This window comes from Schistocerca piceifrons, chromosome 1 (assembly GCF_021461385.2).
Source record: "Schistocerca piceifrons isolate TAMUIC-IGC-003096 chromosome 1, iqSchPice1.1, whole genome shotgun sequence".
In the NCBI taxonomy this organism is placed as follows: domain Eukaryota; kingdom Metazoa; phylum Arthropoda; class Insecta; order Orthoptera; family Acrididae; genus Schistocerca; species Schistocerca piceifrons.
Genome location: NC_060138.1, coordinates 858,584,991 through 858,607,864, shown reverse-complemented (window position 1 = coordinate 858,607,864; position 22,874 = coordinate 858,584,991). Strand labels below are relative to the sequence as shown.

Genomic DNA, 22,874 nt, shown 5'->3' with positions numbered 1-22,874 from the left:
TATCCGGATTGTTTTCTTCCATATCATCAAAATACGTGCTTAGTTTAAAGCCTTCACCCGTACGGACTTATCACCGACGCAGTGTCACTTGGGCTCACTGTATGAAACCGTATGGTGCGATTTGGGGTCTAGCTCCGCGCACTAGCGGGTAACTTCGTGACCATCTGTGCGCCGTGCCAAATACTAATGACCAACGCAGGAACTCGCAACTACTGCTTACAGGTCGAGCGCACTGCGTTCGCCATAACTGCAGCGGAGGTGTGTATAGCTGTATTGTGCGGCATTGACGTATCGGGGTACGGCGACCGGACTGCGTGCTCTGGGCGCCGTTCTCACGGAGGGTGCAGAATTTTGACTGACGATGAAAATGGATGAGGCAAAAAAAGAGGGTGAAGAAGGAGAGGGGCGAAAAAGAGGAAAGGCTGATACAAAAATGAGAAGAGAGCAAAGATGTGTCAAAGGAAATCAATAGATGATTCGGACTGGCCTGGACTGAGCAATAGTTCTGTAAGACCTGTATCTACTGGGTAAGTAGACGCTTTTTTCTTTTCAGCTACTAGGTGGGTGAATGTTCTTTATGTGATATCAGACATGCTAACGAAATTGTGAAGAAATCATTACATTTTCGTAACAACTTTTAAGTTTAGGCGGTTTGATTGGTTTGGCGTTCGGCTTTGGACGTGATTTAGTTTAGAAATACGTAGTCAAAGTGTTGCACACTTAAATCACTTTTTCAAATGATAGAAGTTTCATGTCATTATAGCCACATCTTCGGGTACGAAGCTGTTGATCTAAAGAAGATGCAAAACTCGTGATTAAAACTATCCAAAAACAAGAACTATATTGCTCTAGTGATGCTGCCCGCTTTGCCTGAAAAGATGTAACATAGATGTCTGGTAAGCCTCTTGAACTTGGAGGCTCTTTGCCACATTTTATAATGCCGGTTCTTATTTTACATTTCCTGTTTCTAGGGTTGTGTCTTTCTATAGTTCCAACGGTTATTTGAGTCACGACGGCTGCATACTATAGGACGCCTGTTTTATGCCAGAAGACCTGTTACTTATCCTTACTGTATTTTTAAGGACACTGTGTTAAAAAGTCCGTTTATAACACATGCCAATCAGAATTACGTCAATTCCATAGTCCCCATTTTCGCATAGTTCTCATTAGATTTTTCTATCTTCTTTAGATCAACAGTTTGTCATCTGAAGATATGACTATAATGTCATGAAAAAACTTGTGATTAGTAAGTCACTCTGACGTAGCTGTTGCGCTTTTCGTAATTTGAAATGTGTCATCATATCAAGTTTCTGTAAGTCCACTTTGTGTAAATAGAATGGGGCTACGCCTCGTCGAAGACTTGAAGAATAGAGAGACGAACAGCCGTAATTTTATCTAATAATTTTATTTATCTACCAATTTCGGTGTGTCAATCACACCATCTTCAGGCCACTATATACGAAACTAGGCAAGTCTTGTAGTCTTTTTTGTCGTTGTAAGAACCACTACATCCAACTGGCTTTTATAGATTTCTAAAAATTTCTCGGTCAAAGTGGACTGTACATAGCTCTAACGGTAACTCTCGCCTATTTTGCGATTTTGCTGTTTTGCCACAAATAAGAGTAATTAACAGCGCCGGATGGGAGGAGGGGTGCGGTCAGGATTAAGGAGTAAGTGATGTCGGCGGGTAGGACGGGGTAGGGGAAGGGGCGAAAAGTCGAACTATGCTCTCGGGGTCAATTACCCTAGTTAGCCACTGATGTGCAGGATATACAGGGTGATCAAAAAGTTAGTATAAATTTGAAAACTTAATAAACCACAGAATAATGTAGATAGAGAGGTAAAAATTGACACACGTGCTTGGAATGACATGAGGTTTTATAAGAACCACCCCATATTGCTAGACGCGTGAAAGATCTCTTGCACGGTCGTTTGGTGGTGACCGTGTGCTCAGCCGCCACTTTCGTCATGCTTGGCCTCCCAGGTCCCCAGACCTCAGTCCGTGCGATTATTGGCTTTGGGGTTACCTAAAATCGCAAGTGTATCGTGATCGACCGACATCTCTAGGGATACTGTAAGACAACATCCGACGTCAATGCCTGACCATAACTCCGGACATGCTTTACAGTGCTGTTCACAACATTATTCCTCGACTACAGCTATTGTTGAGGAATGATGGTGGACATATTGAGCATTTCCTGTAAAGAACATCATCTTTGGTTTGTCTTACTTTGTAATGCTAATTATTGCTGCTCTGATCAGATGAAGCGCCATCTGTCGGACATTTTTTTAACGATTGTATTTTTTTGGTTCTAATAAAACCCCATGTCATTCCAAGCATATGTGTCAATTTGTACCTCTCTATCTACATTATTCCGTGATTTATTCAGTTTTCAAATTTTACTGACTTTTTGATCACCCGTTACGATAGCAAGAAAATATTGGTAAGGAGAGAAAGAAGTTGAGATAGCCATCGTAGCAGTGAACAACAGTGAAGACTCCCGAAGAAGACAAAAAGAAAAATGTGTCTGAGATCGGTGAAGGCAGTTATGGGGTTTTACTGGTGAGACCTCTCCGGGTATCCAGGAGGTGGTTCATACTCTCGCAAGATGATCGGTACATCTACATCTACAGAGAGACGGTGCACCAAAATGATGTGTACTCACCGGTGGAAGTAGACGAGGATGTCGGCGCGGTCGCTGTTGACCTCCCGGAAGGTGAGCCGCGAGTTGTCGGACCAGATGCGGAGCGCCCTGTCCAGCTGGTAGCGCACCATGCCGGGGTCCAGGTCTCGCGGCTCCATCGTCCGCAAACTGCAACAAAAAACGGCCGTGTAACCTGACCGCCAGGGCGAGGCCGCCGAGCGTTCCTTACCCCCGAGCCGCCTGAGCGCGGCAATAACCAGCCGCAGACGAGGGCTTAATGCTCTCGTGACTGCAGCCAATAAAGCGGAAATGGGGTGACCCAGAGGATGTAACCGGGTGTTACGTGTCCACAGAGCTTATTTCAAACGTGAGTTTCCTCCTCGGTCCGGTCGAGCGAGTAGTCTTCGAAATAATTCCATACACAGAATAGCAGTATCTCAGCTTGTATTTACTCAGTTTTCATCTAATGTATCCAAGACGGAATATTTCCGTTTTAGTCCAGGCTGTTATAGTTGGTAGTCGTATGAAGTTTGAAATTCCAAGTCACAAGTTTATTTATTCGGATTACCATACGGGGGTATACAAAATGACAGACCCAGTTTAATTTTTATTTCATGAAATACAAACTGCGTATGGGAAAAAGAGTAACTAACTAAAGTTTCAATTATCACCGCCACAGTGCTAGTAATGAGTCCCTAATTACAGTGTAGAGAGTATTTCGTCTCCGATTCGGCTTTGAACCACCAATAAGGAAAAGCATGTGTCGCTAGCTGAAGTAACGTCAACAAACTGGGTTTATCTGTAAAAAAAGAAGCACGAACTGACCAGTGTTTATGAACTTTAGAACTTCCTGTTTCCACCTGGCCAGCCGGGATGGCCGAGCGGTTCCAGGCGCCACGGTCTGGAACCGCGCGACCGCTACAGTCGCAGGTTCGAATCCTGCCTCGGGCATGGATGTGTGTGATGACCTTAGGTTAGTGAGGTTTAATTAGTTCTAAGTTCTAGGGGACTGGTAACCTCAGAAGTTAAGTCGCATAGTGCTCAAAGCCATTTGAACTATTTTTGTTTCCACCTGTATACTGATCATTTGTCTTCAATTTATATTTCATAAAATAAAAATTAATTAATTAGGGTATAACTTTTTGATAACTCTGCAGGTGAACTTAAATACATCAGCCTGGGGCTTCGAATTTCAAATTCACAAGCTACCAACCTATACTAATCACTTCTTTAGCCGCGCGGGATTAGCCGAGCGGTCTAAGGCGCTGCAGTCATGGACTGTGCAGCTGGTCCCGGCAGTGGTTCGAGTCCTCCCTCGGGCATGGGTGTGTGTGTGTTTGTCCTTAGGATAATTTAGGTTAAGTAGTGTGTAAGCTTAGGGACTGATGACCTTAGCAGTTAAGTCCCATAAGATTTCACACACATTTTTTCACCGCTTTACAACATAACGGTCTTTCTGCCAGCCAGATTATGCATTGATAAAAAAAAATCGCAACACCAACAAATAATTAATGTACAGTAATGAAATTTTGGGAAAGCATTTGTTTAGCTAACATATTTAAGCGATTAACACTGCAAGATCACAGGCTGATGGAAGCACGAGATGAACAATGGAAGATGTGAAATGCTGGCACATTAATAACCGGTGTACGCGGCTGAATGCATGCATGCAAACGTGCATGCATAGTGTTGTACAGTTACCGGATGTCAGTTTGAGGATGAAGTTCGACGCATGTTGCACGCAGTCGGTCAATACAGGGACGGTTAATGCTGTTTGTGGATGACGCTGGAGTTGTCATCCGACGATGTCCCATACGTGCTCGATTGGAGACAGATCTGGTGATCGACCAGGCCTATGCAACTTGTCGACCCTCTGTAGAGCATGATGGCCTACAACAGCGGTATGTGGGCGAGAGTTACTGTTGGAAAACACCCCCTGGAATGCTGTTCATGAATGTTAGCTCAACAGGCCGAATCACCTGACGTACACATTTGCAGTCTAGGTGCTTGAGATAACCTCGAGAGTGCTCCTGCTCTCTTACGAAACCGCTCCAACACGCAGACCGATTGATAGCGGGCCCTCAACTGCCCCCCCCCCCCCCCATATTCAACAAATGGCCACCACTGGCACCGAGAAAGAACCAGCTTTCATCGAAAAACACAACAGATCCCCATTCTTCTCCTCAATGAGCTGTCGCTTGATACCACTGAAGTCGCAAATGGCAGTGGGCTGGGGTCAGTGGAATGTCGACTACAAAGCGTCTCGCTCGGAGTTGTTCTTCAGTTGCAACAACTGCTTGTGTCGCTGTTGTGCCAAATGCCGCTCAGATTGCTGCTGCAGACGCAGTACGACGCGCCAGAGCCATATGCCGAACACAACGGGTCTTTCCTCTCGCTAGTGCCACGTGGCCGTACGGAGTCCGGTCTTCTTGCGACCGTACATTCTCGCGACGACTGCTGCCAGCGATCGTGTACAGTGCCTACATTCCTGTCAAGTCCTTCTGCAGAACTGCAGAACAGCAGAAGGAACACCCAGCGCCCTACTACACGATCTCATTCAAACTCAGTGAGGTGCTGAAAATGGCATTCTTATTTAACTTCAACCCACAACGTCCAAGCTCACGACCGTTACAGCGCTTATCTAAAGCAAACCTGACTTACACCCTCATAGTGGAGCTACTAGGGCCTGTATTACGAGGCTGGAGCAACATTCAAACAGACATCACTCTTCAGATGTAGAAACACGCCTACCAACTTTCGTTATGTTACACACCTCCTTCTTGGTGTTACGATTCTTTTTTCCGTCAGTGTTTTTGGTTTACGCCAACCATGTGCAACCCCATTCGTACTCATTAAACATCATAACGAGGTATATTCCGTGAAGACTCTCTGAAGTCAACACAAACAGCATCGCATCGACACTTATTAAAGCAAATACACTCCTGGAAATTGAAATAAGAACACCGTGAATTCATTGTCCCAGGAAGGGGAAACTTTATTGACACATTCCTGGGGTCAGATACATCACATGATCACACTGACAGAACCACAGGCACATAGACACAGGCAACAGAGCATGCACAATGTCGGCACTAGTACAGTGTATATCCACCTTTCGCAGCAATGCAGGCTGCTATTCTCCCACGGAGACGATCGTAGAGATGCTGGATGTAGTCCTGTGGAACGGCTTGCCATGCCATTTCCACCTGGCGCCTCAGTTGGACCAGCGTTCGTGCTGGACGTGCAGACCGCGTGAGACGACGCTTCATCCAGTCCCAAACATGCTCACTGGGGGACAGATCCGGAGATCTTGCTGGCCAGGGTAGTTGACTTACACCTTCTAGAGCACGTTGGGTGGCACGGGATACATGCGGACGTGCATTGTCCTGTTGGAACAGCAAGTTCCCTTGCCGGTCTAGGAATGGTAGAACGATGGGTTCGATGACGGTTTGGGTGTACCGTGCACTATTCAGTGTCCCCTCGACGATCACCAGTGGTGTACGGCCAGTGTAGGAGATCGCTCCCCACACCATGATGCCGGGTGTTGGCCCTGTGTGCCTCGGTCGTATGCAGTCCTGATTGTGGCGCTCACCTGCATGGCGCCAAACACGCATACGACCATCATTGGCACCAAGGCAGAAGCGACTCTCATCGCTGAAGACGACACGTCTCCATTCGTCCCTCCATTCACGCCTGTCACGACACCACTGGAGGCGGGCTGCACGATGTTGGAGCGTGAGCGGAAGACGGCCTAACGGTGTGCGGGACCGTAGCCCAGCTTCATGGAGACGGTTGCGAATGGTCCTCGCCGATACCCCAGGAGCAACAGTGTCCCTAATTTGCTGGGAAGTGGCGGTGCGGTCCCCTACGGCACTGCGTAGGATCCTACGGTCTTGGCGTGCATCCGTGCGTCGCTGCGGTCCGGTCCCTGGTCGACGGGCACGTGCACCTTCCGCCGACCACTGGCGACAACATCGATGTACTGTGGAGACCTCACGCCCCACGTGTTGAGCAATTCGGCAGTACGTCCACCCGGCCTCCCGCATGCCCACTATACGCCCTCGCTCAAAGTCCGTCAACTGCACGTACGGTTCACGTCCACGCTGTCGCGGCATGCTACCAGTGTTAAAGACTGCGATGGAGCTCCGTATGCCACGGCAAACTGGCTGACACTGACGGCGGCGGTGCACAAATGCTGCGCAGCTAGCGCCATTCGACGGCCAACACCGCGGTTCCTGGTGTGTCCGCTGTGCCGTGCGTGTGATCATTGCTTGTACAGCCCTCTCGCAGTGTCCGGAGGAAGTATGGTGGGTCTGACACACCGGTGTCAATGTGTTCTTTTTTCCATTTCCAGGTGTGTATATTCTTTAGGTATATCTAGCCGTATCTTCGACAGAGTGAGGTATGCTATGTCTATTACTGTTCACTTTATAGAAATGAAAATTGCAGCAGAATCCATTCGGATGTTGCAGATTATCTGAATGATGAAAAGCTTAGCAACTGGTACTATATACAGATACGTAAAACATTGTACGTCAAAAAATGTAAATGTTTAGTGGTCTTTGATTATGCAATGAATGACATACTGTTGGAGTCAGTCGTGTCACAGGCTCATGCTAATATTGAAAAAGTCCAGTTCTTCTGTGAAAGAGACTGCTTAAAAACAGTTGTACAGCTAAAAAAGTAGTGGATTGCCTTTCAAGTGCGTGGGACCTATACGAGGCTGGATTGAACTGGAGGCAAGCATTGTATGAGAAGAAGAGCAGCACTAGGGATACAGTGTTATAGGGATGCTGAAAATTACAAAATACCTACCAACCAAAGAAAGATATTTAGTAATTTTTCAGAACACGATTTAGAAAATTCAGGGTTCTTGTTTCCCAGCCTGGTAATTCAGTCCAGTCCCATAGAGCCATGTACCTGAGATTCCACTAATAACCGGTCGTACATTGCCAATTAAGTAGTTCTTCACTTGCTACACCCGTGAATGGAGCGATAAGAAACCAAGTTTAACTTCCAGTCGATGTCGAGGTCGTTAGAGACGGGCTAGTAGCAAGAAGGTATTATCATACTCGCATTCATCGGAGGTGAATCGGGGAAACCGCGGTAAACCTAAATCTGTTGGCTTAAGAGAATTTCAACACCACCACTCCCGCAAGTATCTATGATACTCTCTGTACAGTGACGCAAATGTAGAACGTCAAGTAAAATAAATGCAAAATCATCGTTGGAAGCTGCATACATCCGACTACCGAAAGCATATTTTTTAAATAATATACAGACTGTTTCAAATTGGTTCATTCAGCTTCACAAGACTATATCTTCTGCATGAATGAAGACAGAAACTTCAGGACAATTGTAACTTAAGCTTAGTACTAAAAAGTTTTTATTTTCAAACGAACTTCCAATTTTTACAAGGATACACTGCTCAAATGATTTAGGGGTAACCTATATCAACGCCTGGTATCTTAAATCTATTTTGATACGGGCGGCATCTGTGGTCTTATTGTGTAACTTCAGATTTTTACTTTTAATGTATGCAACAGCTAGCTTTGGTGGCCGAGCTGTTCTGGGCGCTTCAATCTGAAACCGCGCGACCGCTACGGTCGCAGTTTCGAATCCTGCCTCGGGCATGGATGTGTGTGATGGCCTTAGGTTGGTTAGGTTTAATTAGTTGTAAGCTATAAGGGACTGATGACCTCATATGTTAAGTCCTATAGTGCTGAGAACCATTTGAACATTTTTGTATGCAACAACCAAAGTCATTTGCCTCCTATCACCTGTGTTATGCATTACAATATCAGGGGACCCCTCACAAGGACTTTAGTACCAGCATCCAAGCGTTGTCTAGTGAGGTACACAGACGGCATTTGTCATTTGTGGAACTATATGGGTTCTACGATACATTAAACAATGACTGGAAGTAATTTTTTGATTGACAGTAAGACGTTAAGATGACACAAATTTAGCGTTGAAACTATTCGTCCGAGCAATAAATACTTTGAAAAGACGGCTGCTGTGTTGCATTTCTGTTGCTTATGGGCCGGCCGGGGTGACCGAGCGGTTCTAGGCGTTACAGTCTCCGACCGCGCGACCGCTACGGTCGCAGGTTCGATCCTGCCTCGGGAATGGATGTGTGTTGATGTCCTTAGGTTAGTTAGGTTTAAGTAGTTCTAAGTTCTAGGGGACTGCTGATCTCAGAAGTTAAGTCCCATAGTGGTCAGAGCCATTTGAACCATTTGTTGTTTATAATGTCGGCCGCTATCCTCTGTCCACAAGAAGGGTGGACTTTCACAAGGATCTTGTTGTCCATGTTCGCCTTACTTCTAGACAGTACATAAAACGGATCCTGTAGGACCATGTAGTGAGTGGTGCATATTGCGGTAGCCCTGAATTCCTTCTTAAGCACGATAATGCCAGGGCCTATGTGGTAAGCGTCATTAGGGATGTCTTGTGAAACCTGAACGTTGAAGTGATGGAATGACCATTGGTGAGTCACGACTTAAACACCATCGAACACGTGTGGGACTTGTGTGACAGACGAGTTCGTGGTCGACCTCCAAGTACTCATTGAATGGGTGCGGATGCCACAGGCCGACCTCCGTACGCTTACACGGTGCATGCCACGTAGGCGTAAGGCGGTGATAAACGCTCACGGTGCTGAACCTCTCGAAGTCCAATGGAAAGAACTCTTGACGAAAGGATGAATGTTTGTTTTCGACACCTGTCGGGCATGTAATGATGTATTGTTGTGAGCCGGCCCATGTAGCCGTGCGGTTCTAGGCGCTTCAGTCTGGAACCGCGTGAACGCTACGGTCGCAGGTTCGAATCCTGCCTCGGGCATTGATGTTTGTGATGTCCTTAGGTTAATTAGGTTTAAGTAGTTCTAAGTTCTAGGAGACTGATGACCACAGATTTTAAGTCACATAGTGCTCAGAGCCATTGGAACCATTTGTTTTGTTGTGTACTTAACTTTCGAAAGATAAAGTTACAATTTGGTAACGTACCCAGTCCTCAATTATTGCTCAATGGAATAAGGCAGATGACCAAAATCGTGATCCTGAATTCTTCTGAACAGTATATACCATTTACATGCAAGCATATGCTATCTTCGATACTCTTCACAATTACGTTCAGGATCAAAGTTTCCATTTACTTTTCACACACGTTCTGTAACTCCTCCACTGGAGATTACACAAGGCTCCAGATGATAGTCCAACTCGTTCCATGCTTTTGCGAGCATTTTTGGAGTTCACTGGTGTCGGTAAGCAGCGTCGCAGTTCATTCAAAGCTGTCAGAAGGGGAGGCGCGTAAAAGGAGACCTTCACAACATACCTGCTCCCCATCCCATCGGCAAAAAAAGTCACATTCCGTAATATCGATCCGTCCGCCCATTCCATCGTTGAAGACGTACAGCGCCGTATTCACGATGAAAACAACGCCGCATAGTGTTAATTCAGTTGCACCTGTTGAAACGGAGAACGCAAGACGTCTTTTGTTGTTAGCCTCCGCCATCTCGACACAATGGTGACCGAGCGACCTAGCTAGCTATTCCCTGGAGAAACCACCGGCAACCACGTGAAGCGGCAACTTACAACTGGTGTCGAGGTAAACTTCCAGTTTCAATACGCAGGCTAAAATCCACCAAGTTTCCTTCCACATTCATGTATAAAAATATAGTCTCGCAAAATTGGATGAACGCTTTTGAAACATCCTGCAATCCAATAGCAAGTATTAGATCGCCACCAGATAAGGCCTGAAAGCTTTGCGTCACGGCTGGCACCATGTGTGGAATGAGAGTGGAGGAAATCCCACAGAAAAGACCGCAGCTGCGTTGCAACTCGTGTTCCTGGCGGAATGGAGATTATTTCGTAAATGTGGAAGTAACTGCCGTCTTGCTTCACAGAAAAAAATAAGTTTGATGATTAGAAGACACGCTGAAATAAGTTTTCAACTTCATCCATAGACTAGAATGGTACAACATGAATTACATTTAGCTGCATCTTCGTCTACATCTACATTTATACTCCGCAAGCCACCGAACGGTGTGTGGCGGAGGGCACTTTATGTGCCACTGTCATTACCTCCCTTTTCTGTTCCAGTCGCATATGGTTCGCGGGAAGAACGACTGCCGGAAAGCCTCCGTGCGCGCTCGAATCTCTCTAATTTTACATTCGTGATCTCCTCGGGAGGCACAAGTAGGGGGAAGCAATATATTCGATACCTCATCCAGAAACGCATCCTCTCGAAACCTGGTCAGCAAGCTACACCGCGATGCAGAGCGCCTCTCTTGCAGAGTCTGCCACTTGAGTTTGCTAAACATCTCCGTAACGCTATCAGGCTTACCAAATAACCATGTGACGAAACTCGCTGCTCTTCTTTGGATCTTCTCTATCTCCTCCGTCAACCCGATCTGGTACGGATCCCACACTGATGAGCAATACTCAAGTATAGGTCGAACGAGTGTTTTGTAAGCCACCTCCTTTGTTGATAGACTAAATTTTCTAAGGACTCTCCCAATGAATCTCAACCTGGTACCCGCCTTACCAACAATTAATTTTATATGATCATTCCACTTCAAATCGTTCTGCACGCATACTCCCAGATATTTTACAGAAGTAACTACTACCAGTGTTTGTTCCGCTATCATATAACCATACAATAAAGGATCCTTCTTTCTATGTATTCGCAATACATTACATTTGTCTATGTTAAGTGTCAGTTGCCACTCCCTGCACCAAATGCCTATCCGCTGCAGATCTTCATACATTTCACTACAATTTTCTAATGCTGCAACGTCTCTGTATACTACAGCATCATCCGCGAAAAGCCGCGTGGAACGTCCGACGCTATCTACTAGGTCATTTATATATATTGTGAAAAGCAACGGTCCCATAACACTCCCCTGTGGCACGCCAGAGGTTACCTTAACGTCTGTAGACGTCTCTCCATTGAGAACAACATGCTGTGTTCTTTGAAAAATGTTTAGTTTTATTGAGAGTGCGAACGGAAATGCAGGCAACGAGAATGTAATTAATCTGGCAACTACTTCAGTTTCTATTCGCATTATCCTTCGGATACGCCGTAGCCAGTGGCAAGCTGGTAGCGCGCTGTGCTGTGTTCAGGAGGCAGGCCATTTGGGCTGCGCCCCGAGCTAAATGCGCTCTTGGGGTACTTCCGACGGAATCGATAGCAACAGCAATAGCAGTAGTGCTGGCGGAGGCGAGGCGAGTCGAGATTGGCTGCTCTGGGATTCCATCCGGCCGCTAAGTGGCTGCCTAGCCTTCCGGCGAGTGGCCGGCTCACCCCGGCGCCTCGCCTCGCCTCTGGCCCGTGACCCGTGCCCTGCCCCGCCCCGCCCCGCCACGTCGGCGATGTCCGTCGACTTTCACCTGTGCCACGGTCAGCTTGTCCCCGTGGTGAGGAGTGACAGCTCGGAATCATATCACATCCATGCTGCTGCCATTCCAGTACTAAGGTTCAGTGCCCATTTCGACTGACTGGTCATTCTTCCCAATGAAGCTCAGAGATTACATGTGATCAGTAAGTGGGCCCCGTGTACATCCCATCCATCAGTATATTTATGGTATAGGCATTAACTAGAGCTGTCAAGCGAGCGAACAAGTTGCTTTGCTGTGGAATGAATGAATACATGGAATATAAGTATCAGTACATAGAATTAGGGTTGTAAAACTACTGTAGGCTACCATTGACAATCATAATAGGCTCCTCTAGTTTCAAATGGCTCTGAGCTCTATGGGACTTAACATCTGAGGTCATCAGTCCCCTAGAACTTAAAACTACTTAAACCTAACTAACCGAAGGACATCACACACATCCATGCCCGAGGCAGGATTCGAACCTGCGACCGTAGCGGTCGCGCGGTTCCGGACTGAAGCGCCTACAACCGCTCGGCCACCGCGGCCAGCCCTCTAGTTTCCCTTGTAGATTGGTCAGTTAAGATCGTAGCTGCATTACCTGTACGTTAAGTGTGTTGCATAACTATTGGGCCTAACTATCTTCAATTGCTCTGCGATCAGTGTCTTACTAGGTTTCTCTAGAAACAGGAAGCAGTGAACCATTTAGAAACTGAGTGAGGGTATATAAAGGGCTGCATAACCTATGGAACATTTTTGTTCTACATAGTTATTCTCCTATCTATTACTTTAAGAAAAAGCAGTATATACTGTATTGCAATATTGAAACTGTCAATGTTCAATTTGGGTTTTATTCGAAAATTATCAATTTGTAACGTTAAACAGATGGATGATGAAGTAAAAATAAAAAATGATACAGATTTATTATATAACCCTAGAAAACGCAATCCTGATAAAAATGTAAAATTTAAAAAAATTATCAAACTTGGCTTCAATACTTCATCAGGATTATATAAAACGTATTTCTGTTATTCGTAGACAACTTTCACACTTATAGATAGTAGCAGGAAACTATTGCCTTGATCATAATGAAGAACGTTCTATGAAACACAAAAGAACAACAATAATTATACAGATTTTTTTTTATTTGTGCATGTGGACTGTAATTGCATCAAAAGTAACTGCTTTGGTTACGTAAAAGCGCAGGACGCTTGCAATCAGCTAGTTTTGTTACTCGTAAAATGCCATTTATATTTTGTAGCCATGTAAAACACACATTGGACTAGCACTGACCGATGTTCCAATTCTGTGCAAAACAAACAAATAAGAAACAAAGAGAAGTCACCGGCTTCCAGTTTTTCTCTCACAGCTTCAGCTCTGTTTCTTTCTCTACCAGTGCTACTAGTACTACTGGTAATCCTACCATTTACAACGCGACGGAACCACTGTTTTGATAGATCGCAACTCTACAGACAAAACGTCAATTGAAGATAAAGACCGTATGTGTTTCCTCCATCATGTTTGACACTTTATTCATATTTTGATCGCATATGATATGCAATTTCATAATGACCAGTTTCGGCTTCCTCCTATCATTAGATCACTGGAAGTATTCTCATACACATATCATCATCATAGTCGGTACACACAGGCATGTAACAAGTGCTCGTATAAACAATACCACAGCCTTTCTTCAAATTTGCTACATCGAAATAGCATTTATAAGGAACAAAACTTAATACTCTCGTAATAGTGATTTTGTTGTTGGTGGTAGTGGTGGTCGTGGTCGTGTTGTTGTGGTTGTGGTGATGGTGGTCTTCAGTCTGAAACTAGTTTGATGCAATTCTCCACGTAGTCTATCCTGCGAAAGCCTCAGTCTCTATATAATTAATGCAACCAACATCCTTTTGAAATTCCTGCCTTGGTCTCCCCACACGATTTTTACTAAAGAATGGGCGAATGCTCCCTTCTATTACGACTCCGACGATTTATTGATGCCACAGAATGTATCCTGTCAACCGACCCCTTCTTTTTGTTAAGCTGAGCCACAAATTTAGTTACCCCAAATTTATCTCATATTTCATCAGTTATTCGATCTATCCAACAAATCTTCAGCATCCGACTGTAGCATCACATTTCAAAACCTATTTTCTTCTTGTATCAATTGTTTATCGTCCACGTTTCACTTCCGTATAGACAGCTACTCTGAGATAAATTACTACAGGAAAGACTTTTTAGCACTTAAATTGATATTCGATGTAAAAAAATTCCTTTTTTTTCTAAATGGTTTCTTTGCTAGTCCCAATTTGCATTTTATGTCGTCTCTGCTTCTGCCATCGTCATATTTCGCTGCCCAAATACCAGTACTCATCTACTAATTTTAGTGTCCCATTTTCTAATGTGATGTCCGTAGTACCACCTGATTTAATTCGATTATTTTCCATTACACACATTTCACTTTTGTTGATGTTTATTTTACAACTTCTTTTTAAGTCATTACTCATATCGCCGAAAGTCAAAATGACGTAGAGTCAAAGTCCATATTATCGTCCTACGCAATGATCTAGTGGAAGTGTGTCACTGTTCCAGAGCTGTTATGAAGTACTACTGCTTATCCATGCTATGTGGACTCGCCAAGAAATACTTCGTCCATTATGGACGATCACGGGCTGCGACTGAGGTAAAAAAAATCATCACAGTACTGCTGCAATCACTTCTTATATACAAAATGACATGCCCACCAAATATATCCCATAAATAGCAAACATTTCTCACTAAATTGCCAACACCTTTAACTATTTTAATATCTACTGCAAAACTTTCCACTGACAGTAAGTTATACTACAGGTCGCTCCATAATGTAGAGAGCAACCCTGATATCTGTTCCAACTCTGGTATTTATAAATTGTTTGTACTGAATGCTGTGTTCAATACGTAGGCCAAACAGGACGTAACTGAAATGGCCGGTTTAAAACACACACACACACACACACACACACACACACACACACGCGCCTTGCGATACGATACGCCTGACAGATCAGCAATCGCAACACACATCAAACACACAGGATATAAATTTGAAATCAAACTACAACTTGAAAAACTGCATACGTTAAAGAAAGACCATACCACGAACATGCATCAGGAATTTGATTTTTTGCGATAGCCTATTAAATGAAAAACTGAATCCAATGCAGGCAACTTCTTTAACAATTTCTGAAAAGTAGTAATGTTTTATCAGTAAACTGGTAACTGTATTTTATGTAGCCCACTTCTAATTTCAGTTTTCACAGAAATAGTATTCGTTATTAGATTAACGAGCGTGGCGCAGTAATTAAAACCTGTCAATATCTACAAATTTCATTTTACCACACAATTAAAATAATTTCATACTGCTGAATTATTACACATAACTGAGAGTTCTGCAACAACTGATATGTATAAAGCATCTCTTGATGATGTCGCAGCACACAGCGTGGGACGCTCAAGACGTGGAAGTGGCGTCCAATGCAAAGCCTTGAACCAGACGGGTGAGTCACACCAAAGTATTATTACTATTACTATTATTATTATTATTATTATTATTATTATTATAGCATATAGAAAATGTATTCTTCCAAATTTTCTCTAAGTGCAGATTCTACAAAGATTCAGCACTGTAGGTTAATACGGATATTTCTTCACGAGGGCAAAACTATACAAGATCTTCTTTCCACATTGATTTATGCTAAACAGATGACATGTGCACGTCACCAGTGATGACGTAAAACCATTTTAATCCACGTGAAGATCAGGGCATGATCATTGAATTGCGTAGTGACGTTTGGAATAAAAGTGACTGAAGCAGTAAATTGATCATTGTAGTCGTATGTTTTGCGTTGTTATGAATGAACAAAAATGAAAGAATGAAATCCAGTCGGGGCATGCAGCTCACTCCTCTAGAACAGCGCCAACGGCTCCACCAAGCTTTATGTCCCCGTCTGGCGGGCGAACAGCATCCATAGTGTCATACGCCATCACTCTATGAAACGCTGTGGATGGGCTGGCGCAAGTCCGTATAATAAAGAACTTCCCGTGACTACCGCTGCTTCCCTTGCCCACTAAATACTAGTCAGAATTCGACACCACGATCTGAACAGGAGACTACTAGGATGAGTTCCTCTGCACTAACAAGTTTTAGCAACATAAGCTGTGGAGGTCAGTCACAGTAGGCCTACAGCTAATGAACGCGAAGCTACACACGTACAAATCAAATTCAACTAATATTTCGCAGCACTTGCCGACAGACAGAAAACTAGTTAACGATACATACATAAGGCACTGTTCCTTCAGTTCGTTGCGTTATTGTTGTTGCTTCTGAGAACAAAGCTTAACTATGACGTTTTTCAAAGTCTGCGTCTGTCAATCGTTATTTTGAAAATTGTATATGTAAATACGCTGATTTAAATGTAAATGGTTACACCATGAACACGTTGACTGAGCGCTACAAAACTGATACTCCAGTATTTCCATACTATTGGGATGTGTTGATTAAAATTTCATTCTTATGCGAGCCAGGAAAAAAGCGATTCTTACAGATGAAGAATGGTGTGAGTGCATGATAGTTACTGTGTCACCTACCGTTAATGGAGCTTTTCAGGCGGAGATCGCAACACGGTACGTCATGAAGATCACAGTCCCAACAAACAATTCAAGGTCAGACTCGCAGCTGGAATATTACAATGGTTTGCAGCACATTTGGCCGTTGTTCACCAGCGTATCAATTAGTGATAGGACTCTCCCACAATTAGGAATTAGGCACGTTAAGTACACGTTATTGCAAAAATGATTGCTTTCGATATCATACACGCTTTTTCACAGTCCCTCAGCGCGAGATGTGCTAGACATACTAACTGGCAGCTTGTCTTTTACGTTAAGATTTTGGATTGTAATTGGATCGGTTTGTTCAAGCAGGAAAAAGCTGAAGAGTTCCCACAAAAACTAAAGAGATTTTTTTTGTTACAGTTTGACTCCCCTACTCTTTAGTTATTATCCCAAGATTACTTTTTTGTGGTTCAAGAGCAAGAAGCTGGTTAAGAGATACAGTGGAGACGGTTAGCGCAGAGAAAATTCAGATACAGTGATCGAATCAGGGGTGCTTCAAGTACAGTCAGATTTCACGAGGCCTGAATTGCTGTAGGATTTGTATCTAGAGGATGCTTCAGCTGTCCCTACCGACGGGTTTTATGTAACCCGCAATGCCTTCAAAAATCACGTGCAAAACTATATTCTCTCGCTCGCTAGGCGGGAACTATTAGTCCTACAGAAAAAAAATAAACAGGACCTTTCTCAACGAAATTTAATGTAGTTAAATTTTATACTGGGATATGTTACCGCTGGAGGCGACGATTTTCGAGTTAATCAAGAAAAAAGTACAGTCTTCTTGACTAACTCTAAAACTGTGTCCTCCAACAGAAACGTATCCCAGTACAAAACTGAACTACATTAAATTTCCTACAAATAGGTAAAGCCGTTGTATCCTTTCCTGGCGCCCACAACTTTTGTAACTGGTCTCTGATATCCTGGGCTGTGGCACTGACACGGAGCTGGTCTCCCACATGTTCTATTGGGGGCAGATCTTGCTGGCCACGGGAGTAGCTCATCATGCAGACGGTTCATAGAGACACATGCCACATGTGGATGAGCATTGTCCTCTTGAAAAATCACATCACGACACTGCCACATGAGATGTAATAGGTGACGATCCACGATGTCCATAAACTAGCGCTGTGTTGCACGAGTTCCCTCAATCACTACCAGTCATATCCAGAAATCACGCCCGCTGGCTCCCCACCAGGAGTAACACTGCTGTGCCTCTCGAAAACACTGGAAGAAGGGAACCTCTCCCAAGACAGACGCTATACCTGCCGCCCATGGTCATCCATAGTAGTGCAGAACCGCGATTTACAAAGCAACACCATCCATGAGCAGTCCATGCTTTGCGGTTACAGCACAATTCCAAACGCAGACTTTTATGTTGTGGTGTTAAAGACTGTTACACCAAGGAAGGTGATTCCCTAGTACGGCTGCTGCTTGTCTCTAACGAATGCTGCGGCTTGATACAGTGTTGCAGGGAGTCCATCACTTGCTCTCGGAAGACACGCGCATATGTGAAGGGGGCATAATGGGCTTGGTACACAGTACGACGTTGCTCCCTCGTGGTCAGATGTGGTCGACCAGAACCTTCACGACGAATATGCCTGCCCTCAGGTTCCCATTTAGTCCAAAATCTGGCCACTGTCACATCCCAATGCCCTACAAATCCAGATCTTGCATCAGCTGAGCAGATACTTCCAACGAGGCCTCTTCAAACCCTACCACGTGCTGATAAAGCTGTCTGAACGGGTACGCGGCATGTCCACGTCCTTCAGTGGTCACTCTCCATTTGATGCTTTTCATATCCTTTGTATACCCCCTTCGGCTGGTAACAACGCTGTCAGAGAGAACAGACTCTACGTCATTTACGTACCCGCCGATATTGTGTACGTGTAGGAAGTTACATTAAAAACCTAGCATCACTTCTGGGTGATTCACTTTATTTGTCGGAGAGTACATATGACATGTTTCTTACAGGGGGCCAATTACTGAACTATATGAAAGAAAACGTAAATTAGTTTCAAACTACGGCGTGCACACAATTTATTCAACATGAAAAAGTCACTACAGATATTCGGATTTAGGCTATGACATGTTCGATATGGATGCATGGCTACCAGTCAGCACAGCCGACCGTGGTGGCCGAGCGGTTCTAGGCGCTGCAATCCGGAACCGAGCGGCTGCTACGGTCGCAGGTTCGAATCCTGCCTCGGGCATGGATGTGTGTGATGCCCTTAGGTTAGTTAGGTTTAAGTAGTTCTAAGTTCGAGGGGACTGATGACCTCAGATGTTAAGTCCCATAGTGCTCAGAGCCATTTGAACCATTTTGATGTGGCGCAGACGAATAGCGAAATTCTGCATGACCCGCTGAAGTGTCGGAACATCTATGCTGTCGATGACCTCCTGAACGGAAGTTTTCGGTTCAGCAATGATTTTGGGGTTATTACTGTACACCTTGTCTTTAACACTGCCCCACAAAAAGGGGTCGTATGTGTTCAGTTCGGGAGAATACGGCGGCCAATGTAGGCCTATTTTAGTGGTCTCTGGGTACCTCAGAGCCAGAATGCGGTCCCCAAAGTGCTCCTCCAGGACATCAAACACCCTCCTGCTTCGACGGGGTCGAGCTCCGTCTTGCATGAAGCACATCTTGTCGAAATCAGAGCCACTTTGGATAATGGGGATGAAATCTTCCAAAACTTTCACCTACCGTTCGGTACTCACCGTGCCATTAAGAAATATCGCGCCGGTTATTCCGTGATAACACTGCACACCACGCTCGTGGTCTTGCGGTAACGTTCTCGCACGGGGTCCCGGGTTCGATTCCCGGCGGGGTCAGGGATTTTCTCTGCCTCGAGATGACTGGGTATTGTGTGTCTTTCATCATCCTCATTCGCCCGCAAGTCGCCGTAGTGGCGACCGAACCGCCCCGCGAGGGGTCTCCCGGCCACCTGTGCCATACGCTCATTTTTATTATTACCACACAGTCACCCGTTGAGGATGAAGAAACTTCTCGATAGTTAAATTCGGATCCTCAGTCCCCCAAATACGCCAATTTTGCTTACTGACGAACCCATCCAAATGAAAGTTGGCTTCCTCGCTAAGCCAAACCATACTGCGCACAGTAATTCCCATCATTCCCCGCGGCTAACCGTGCAATTTCAACGTCCTAACGCAAACCGTTAGGTAGTTATGACGATTTTATGTAATATACACTCCTGGAAATTGAAATAAGAACACCGTGAATTCATTGTCCCAGGAAGGGGAAACTTTATTGACACATTCCTGGGGTCAGATACATCACATGATCACACTGACAGAACCACAGGCACATAGACACAGGCAACAGAGCATGCACAATGTCGGCACTAGTACAGTGTACATCCACCTTTCGCAGCAATGCAGGCTGCTATTCTCCCATGGAGACGATCGTAGAGATGCTGGATGTAGTCCTGTGGAACGGCTTGCCATGCCATTTCCACCTGGCGCCTCAGTTGGACCAGCGTTCGTGCTGGACGTGCAGACCACGTGAGACGACGCTTCATCCAGTCCCAAACATGCTCAATGGGGGACAGATCCGGAGATCTTGCTGGCCAGGGTAGTTGACTTACACCTTCTAGAGCACGTTGGGTGGCACGAGATACATGCGGACGTGCATTGTCCTGTTGGAACAGCAAGTTCCCTTGCCGGTCTAGGAATGGTAGAACGATGGGTTCGATGACGGTTTGGATGTACCGTGCACTATTCAGTGTCCCCTCGACGATCACCAGTGGTGTACGGCCAGTGTAGGAGATCGCTCCCCACACCATGATGCCGGGTGTTGGCCCTGTGTGCCTCGGTCGTATGCAGTCCTGATTGTGGCGCTCACCTGCACGGCGCCAAACACGCATACGACCATCATTGGCACCAAGGCAGAAGCGACTCTCATCGCTGAAGACGACACGTCTCCATTCGTCCCTCCATTCACGCCTGTCGCGACACCACTGGAGGCGGGCTGCACGATGTTGGGGCGTGAGCGGAAGACGGCCTAACGGTGTGCGGGACCGTAGCCCAGCTTCATGGAGACGGTTGCGAATGGTCCTCGCCGATACCCCAGGAGCAACAGTGTCCCTAATTTGCTGTGAAGTGGCGGTGCGGTCCCCTACGGCACTGCGTAGGATCCTACGGTCTTGGCGTGCATCCGTGCGTCGCTGCGGTCCGGTCCCAGGTCGACGGGCACGTGCACCTTCCGCCGACCACTGGCGACAACATCGATGTACTGTGGAGACCTCACGCCCCACGTGTTGAGCAATTCGGCGGTACGTCCACCCGGCCTCCCGCATGCCCACTATACGCCCTCGCTCAAAGTCCGTCAACTGCACGTACGGTTCACGTCCACGCTGTCGCGGCATGCTACCAGTGTTAAAGACTGCGATGGAGCTCCGTATGCCACGGCAAACTGGCTGACACTGACGGCGGCGGTGCACAAATGCTGCGCAGGTAGCGCCATTCGACGGCCAACACCGAGGTTCCTGGTGTGTCCGCTGTGCCGTGCGTGTGATCATTGCTTGTACAGCCCTCTCGCAGTGTCCGGAGGAAGTATGGTGGGTCTGACACACCGGTGTCAATGTGTTCTTTTTCCATTTCCAGGAGTGTAGTTCAATAACTGTCATCCTTTATTTGCATTGGTGGCTTGGCTCTAGACCACAGTCTTCCTATTTTAACCGCAGAGAAATATGGTGTCCGCTTGGTATTGCGTGCTGCGCCCCGCAGGTGCGTGGTGTGGTGGCTGGTGCAGGGTGGGCGCGGTGGACGTGTCGGCGCTTCCGGCAGGGCGGCGGCCTCTTCCGCCGCATTGTGCGGGCGCCCCGCCACAGCGGCAGCCGCCAGGAAATTCTCTCGTCGTCAAACAACCATAGAAGTGCCACTTGGTACCATAGCCGCAGATGCATATGACATTCTCGTCTAGTGCGACTATTGGCTATATGTTGAAGTGCACCACGTCGAGTACGGTAGCAGATACACTACTGGCCATTCAAATGGCTACCCCAAGAAGAAATGCAGATGATAAACGGGTATTCATTGGACAAATGTAGTATACCAGAACTGACGTGTGATTACATTTTCTCGCAATTTGGGTGCATAGATCCTGAGAAATCAGTATCCAGAACAACCACATCTGGCCGTAATAACGGCCTTGATACGCCTGGGCATTGAGTCAAACAGAGCTTGGATGGCGTGTACAGGTACAGCTGCCCATGCAGCTTCAACACGATAGCACAGTTCATCAAGAGTAGTGACTGGCGTATTGTGACGAGCCAGTTGCTCGGCCACCATTGACCAGACGTTTTTAATTGGTGACAGATCTGGAGAATGTGCTGGCCAGGGCAGCAGTCGAACATTTTCTGTATCCGGAAAGGACAGTACGGGACCTACAACATGAGGTCGTGCATTATCCTGCTGAAATGTAGGGTTTCACAGGGATCGAATGAAGGGTAGAGCCACGGGTCGTAACACATCTGAAATGTAAAGTACACTGTTCAAAGTGCCGTCAATGCGAACAAGAGGTGACCGAGACGTGTAACTAATGGCACCCCTACCATCACGCCGGGTGATACGCCAGTATGGCGATGACGAATACACGCTTCCAATGTGGGTTCACCGCGATGTCGCCAAACACGAATGCGACCATCACTATCCTGTAAATAGAACCTGGATGAATCCGAAAAGTAACGTTTTACCATTCGTGCACCCAGGTTCGTTGTTGAGTACACCACCGCAGGCGCTCCTGTCTGTGATGCAGCGTCAAGGGTATCCGCAATCACTGTCTCAGAGCTGATAGTCCATGCTGCTGCAAACGTCGTCGAACTGTTCGTGCAGATGGTTGTTGTTTTGCAAACGTCCCCATCTGTTGACTCAGGGATACAGACGTGGCTGCACGATCCGGTACAGCCATGCGGATAAGATGCCTGTCATCTCGACTGCTAGTGATACGAGGCCGTTGGGATCCAGCACGGCGTTCCGTATTACCCTCCTGAACCCACCGGTTCCATATTCTGCTAACAGCCATTGGATCTCGACCAACGCGAGCAGCAGTGTCGCGATACGATAAACCGCAATCGCGATAGGCTACAATCCGACCTTTATCAAAGTCGGAAGCGTGATGGTACGCATTTCTCCTCCTTACACGAGGTATCACAACAACGTTTCACCAGGCAACGACGGTCAACTGCTGTTT

The 22,874-nt window shown here is 46.0% G+C and overlaps 1 protein-coding gene across 2 annotated transcripts in view; it reads right to left on the bottom strand.

The window, feature by feature from the left end:
• Nucleotides 1-22,874, bottom strand: part of LOC124715789 (matrix metalloproteinase-2-like) — a 912,762-nt gene that overhangs the window by 50,783 nt on the left and 839,105 nt on the right. For both annotated transcript variants that reach the window (XM_047243123.1, XM_047243122.1), the window contains exon 4: nucleotides 2,667-2,813. In XM_047243123.1, coding sequence (XP_047099079.1) covers nucleotides 2,667-2,813 — 147 coding nt within the window. The remainder of the gene's footprint in view (nucleotides 1-2,666; nucleotides 2,814-22,874) is intronic.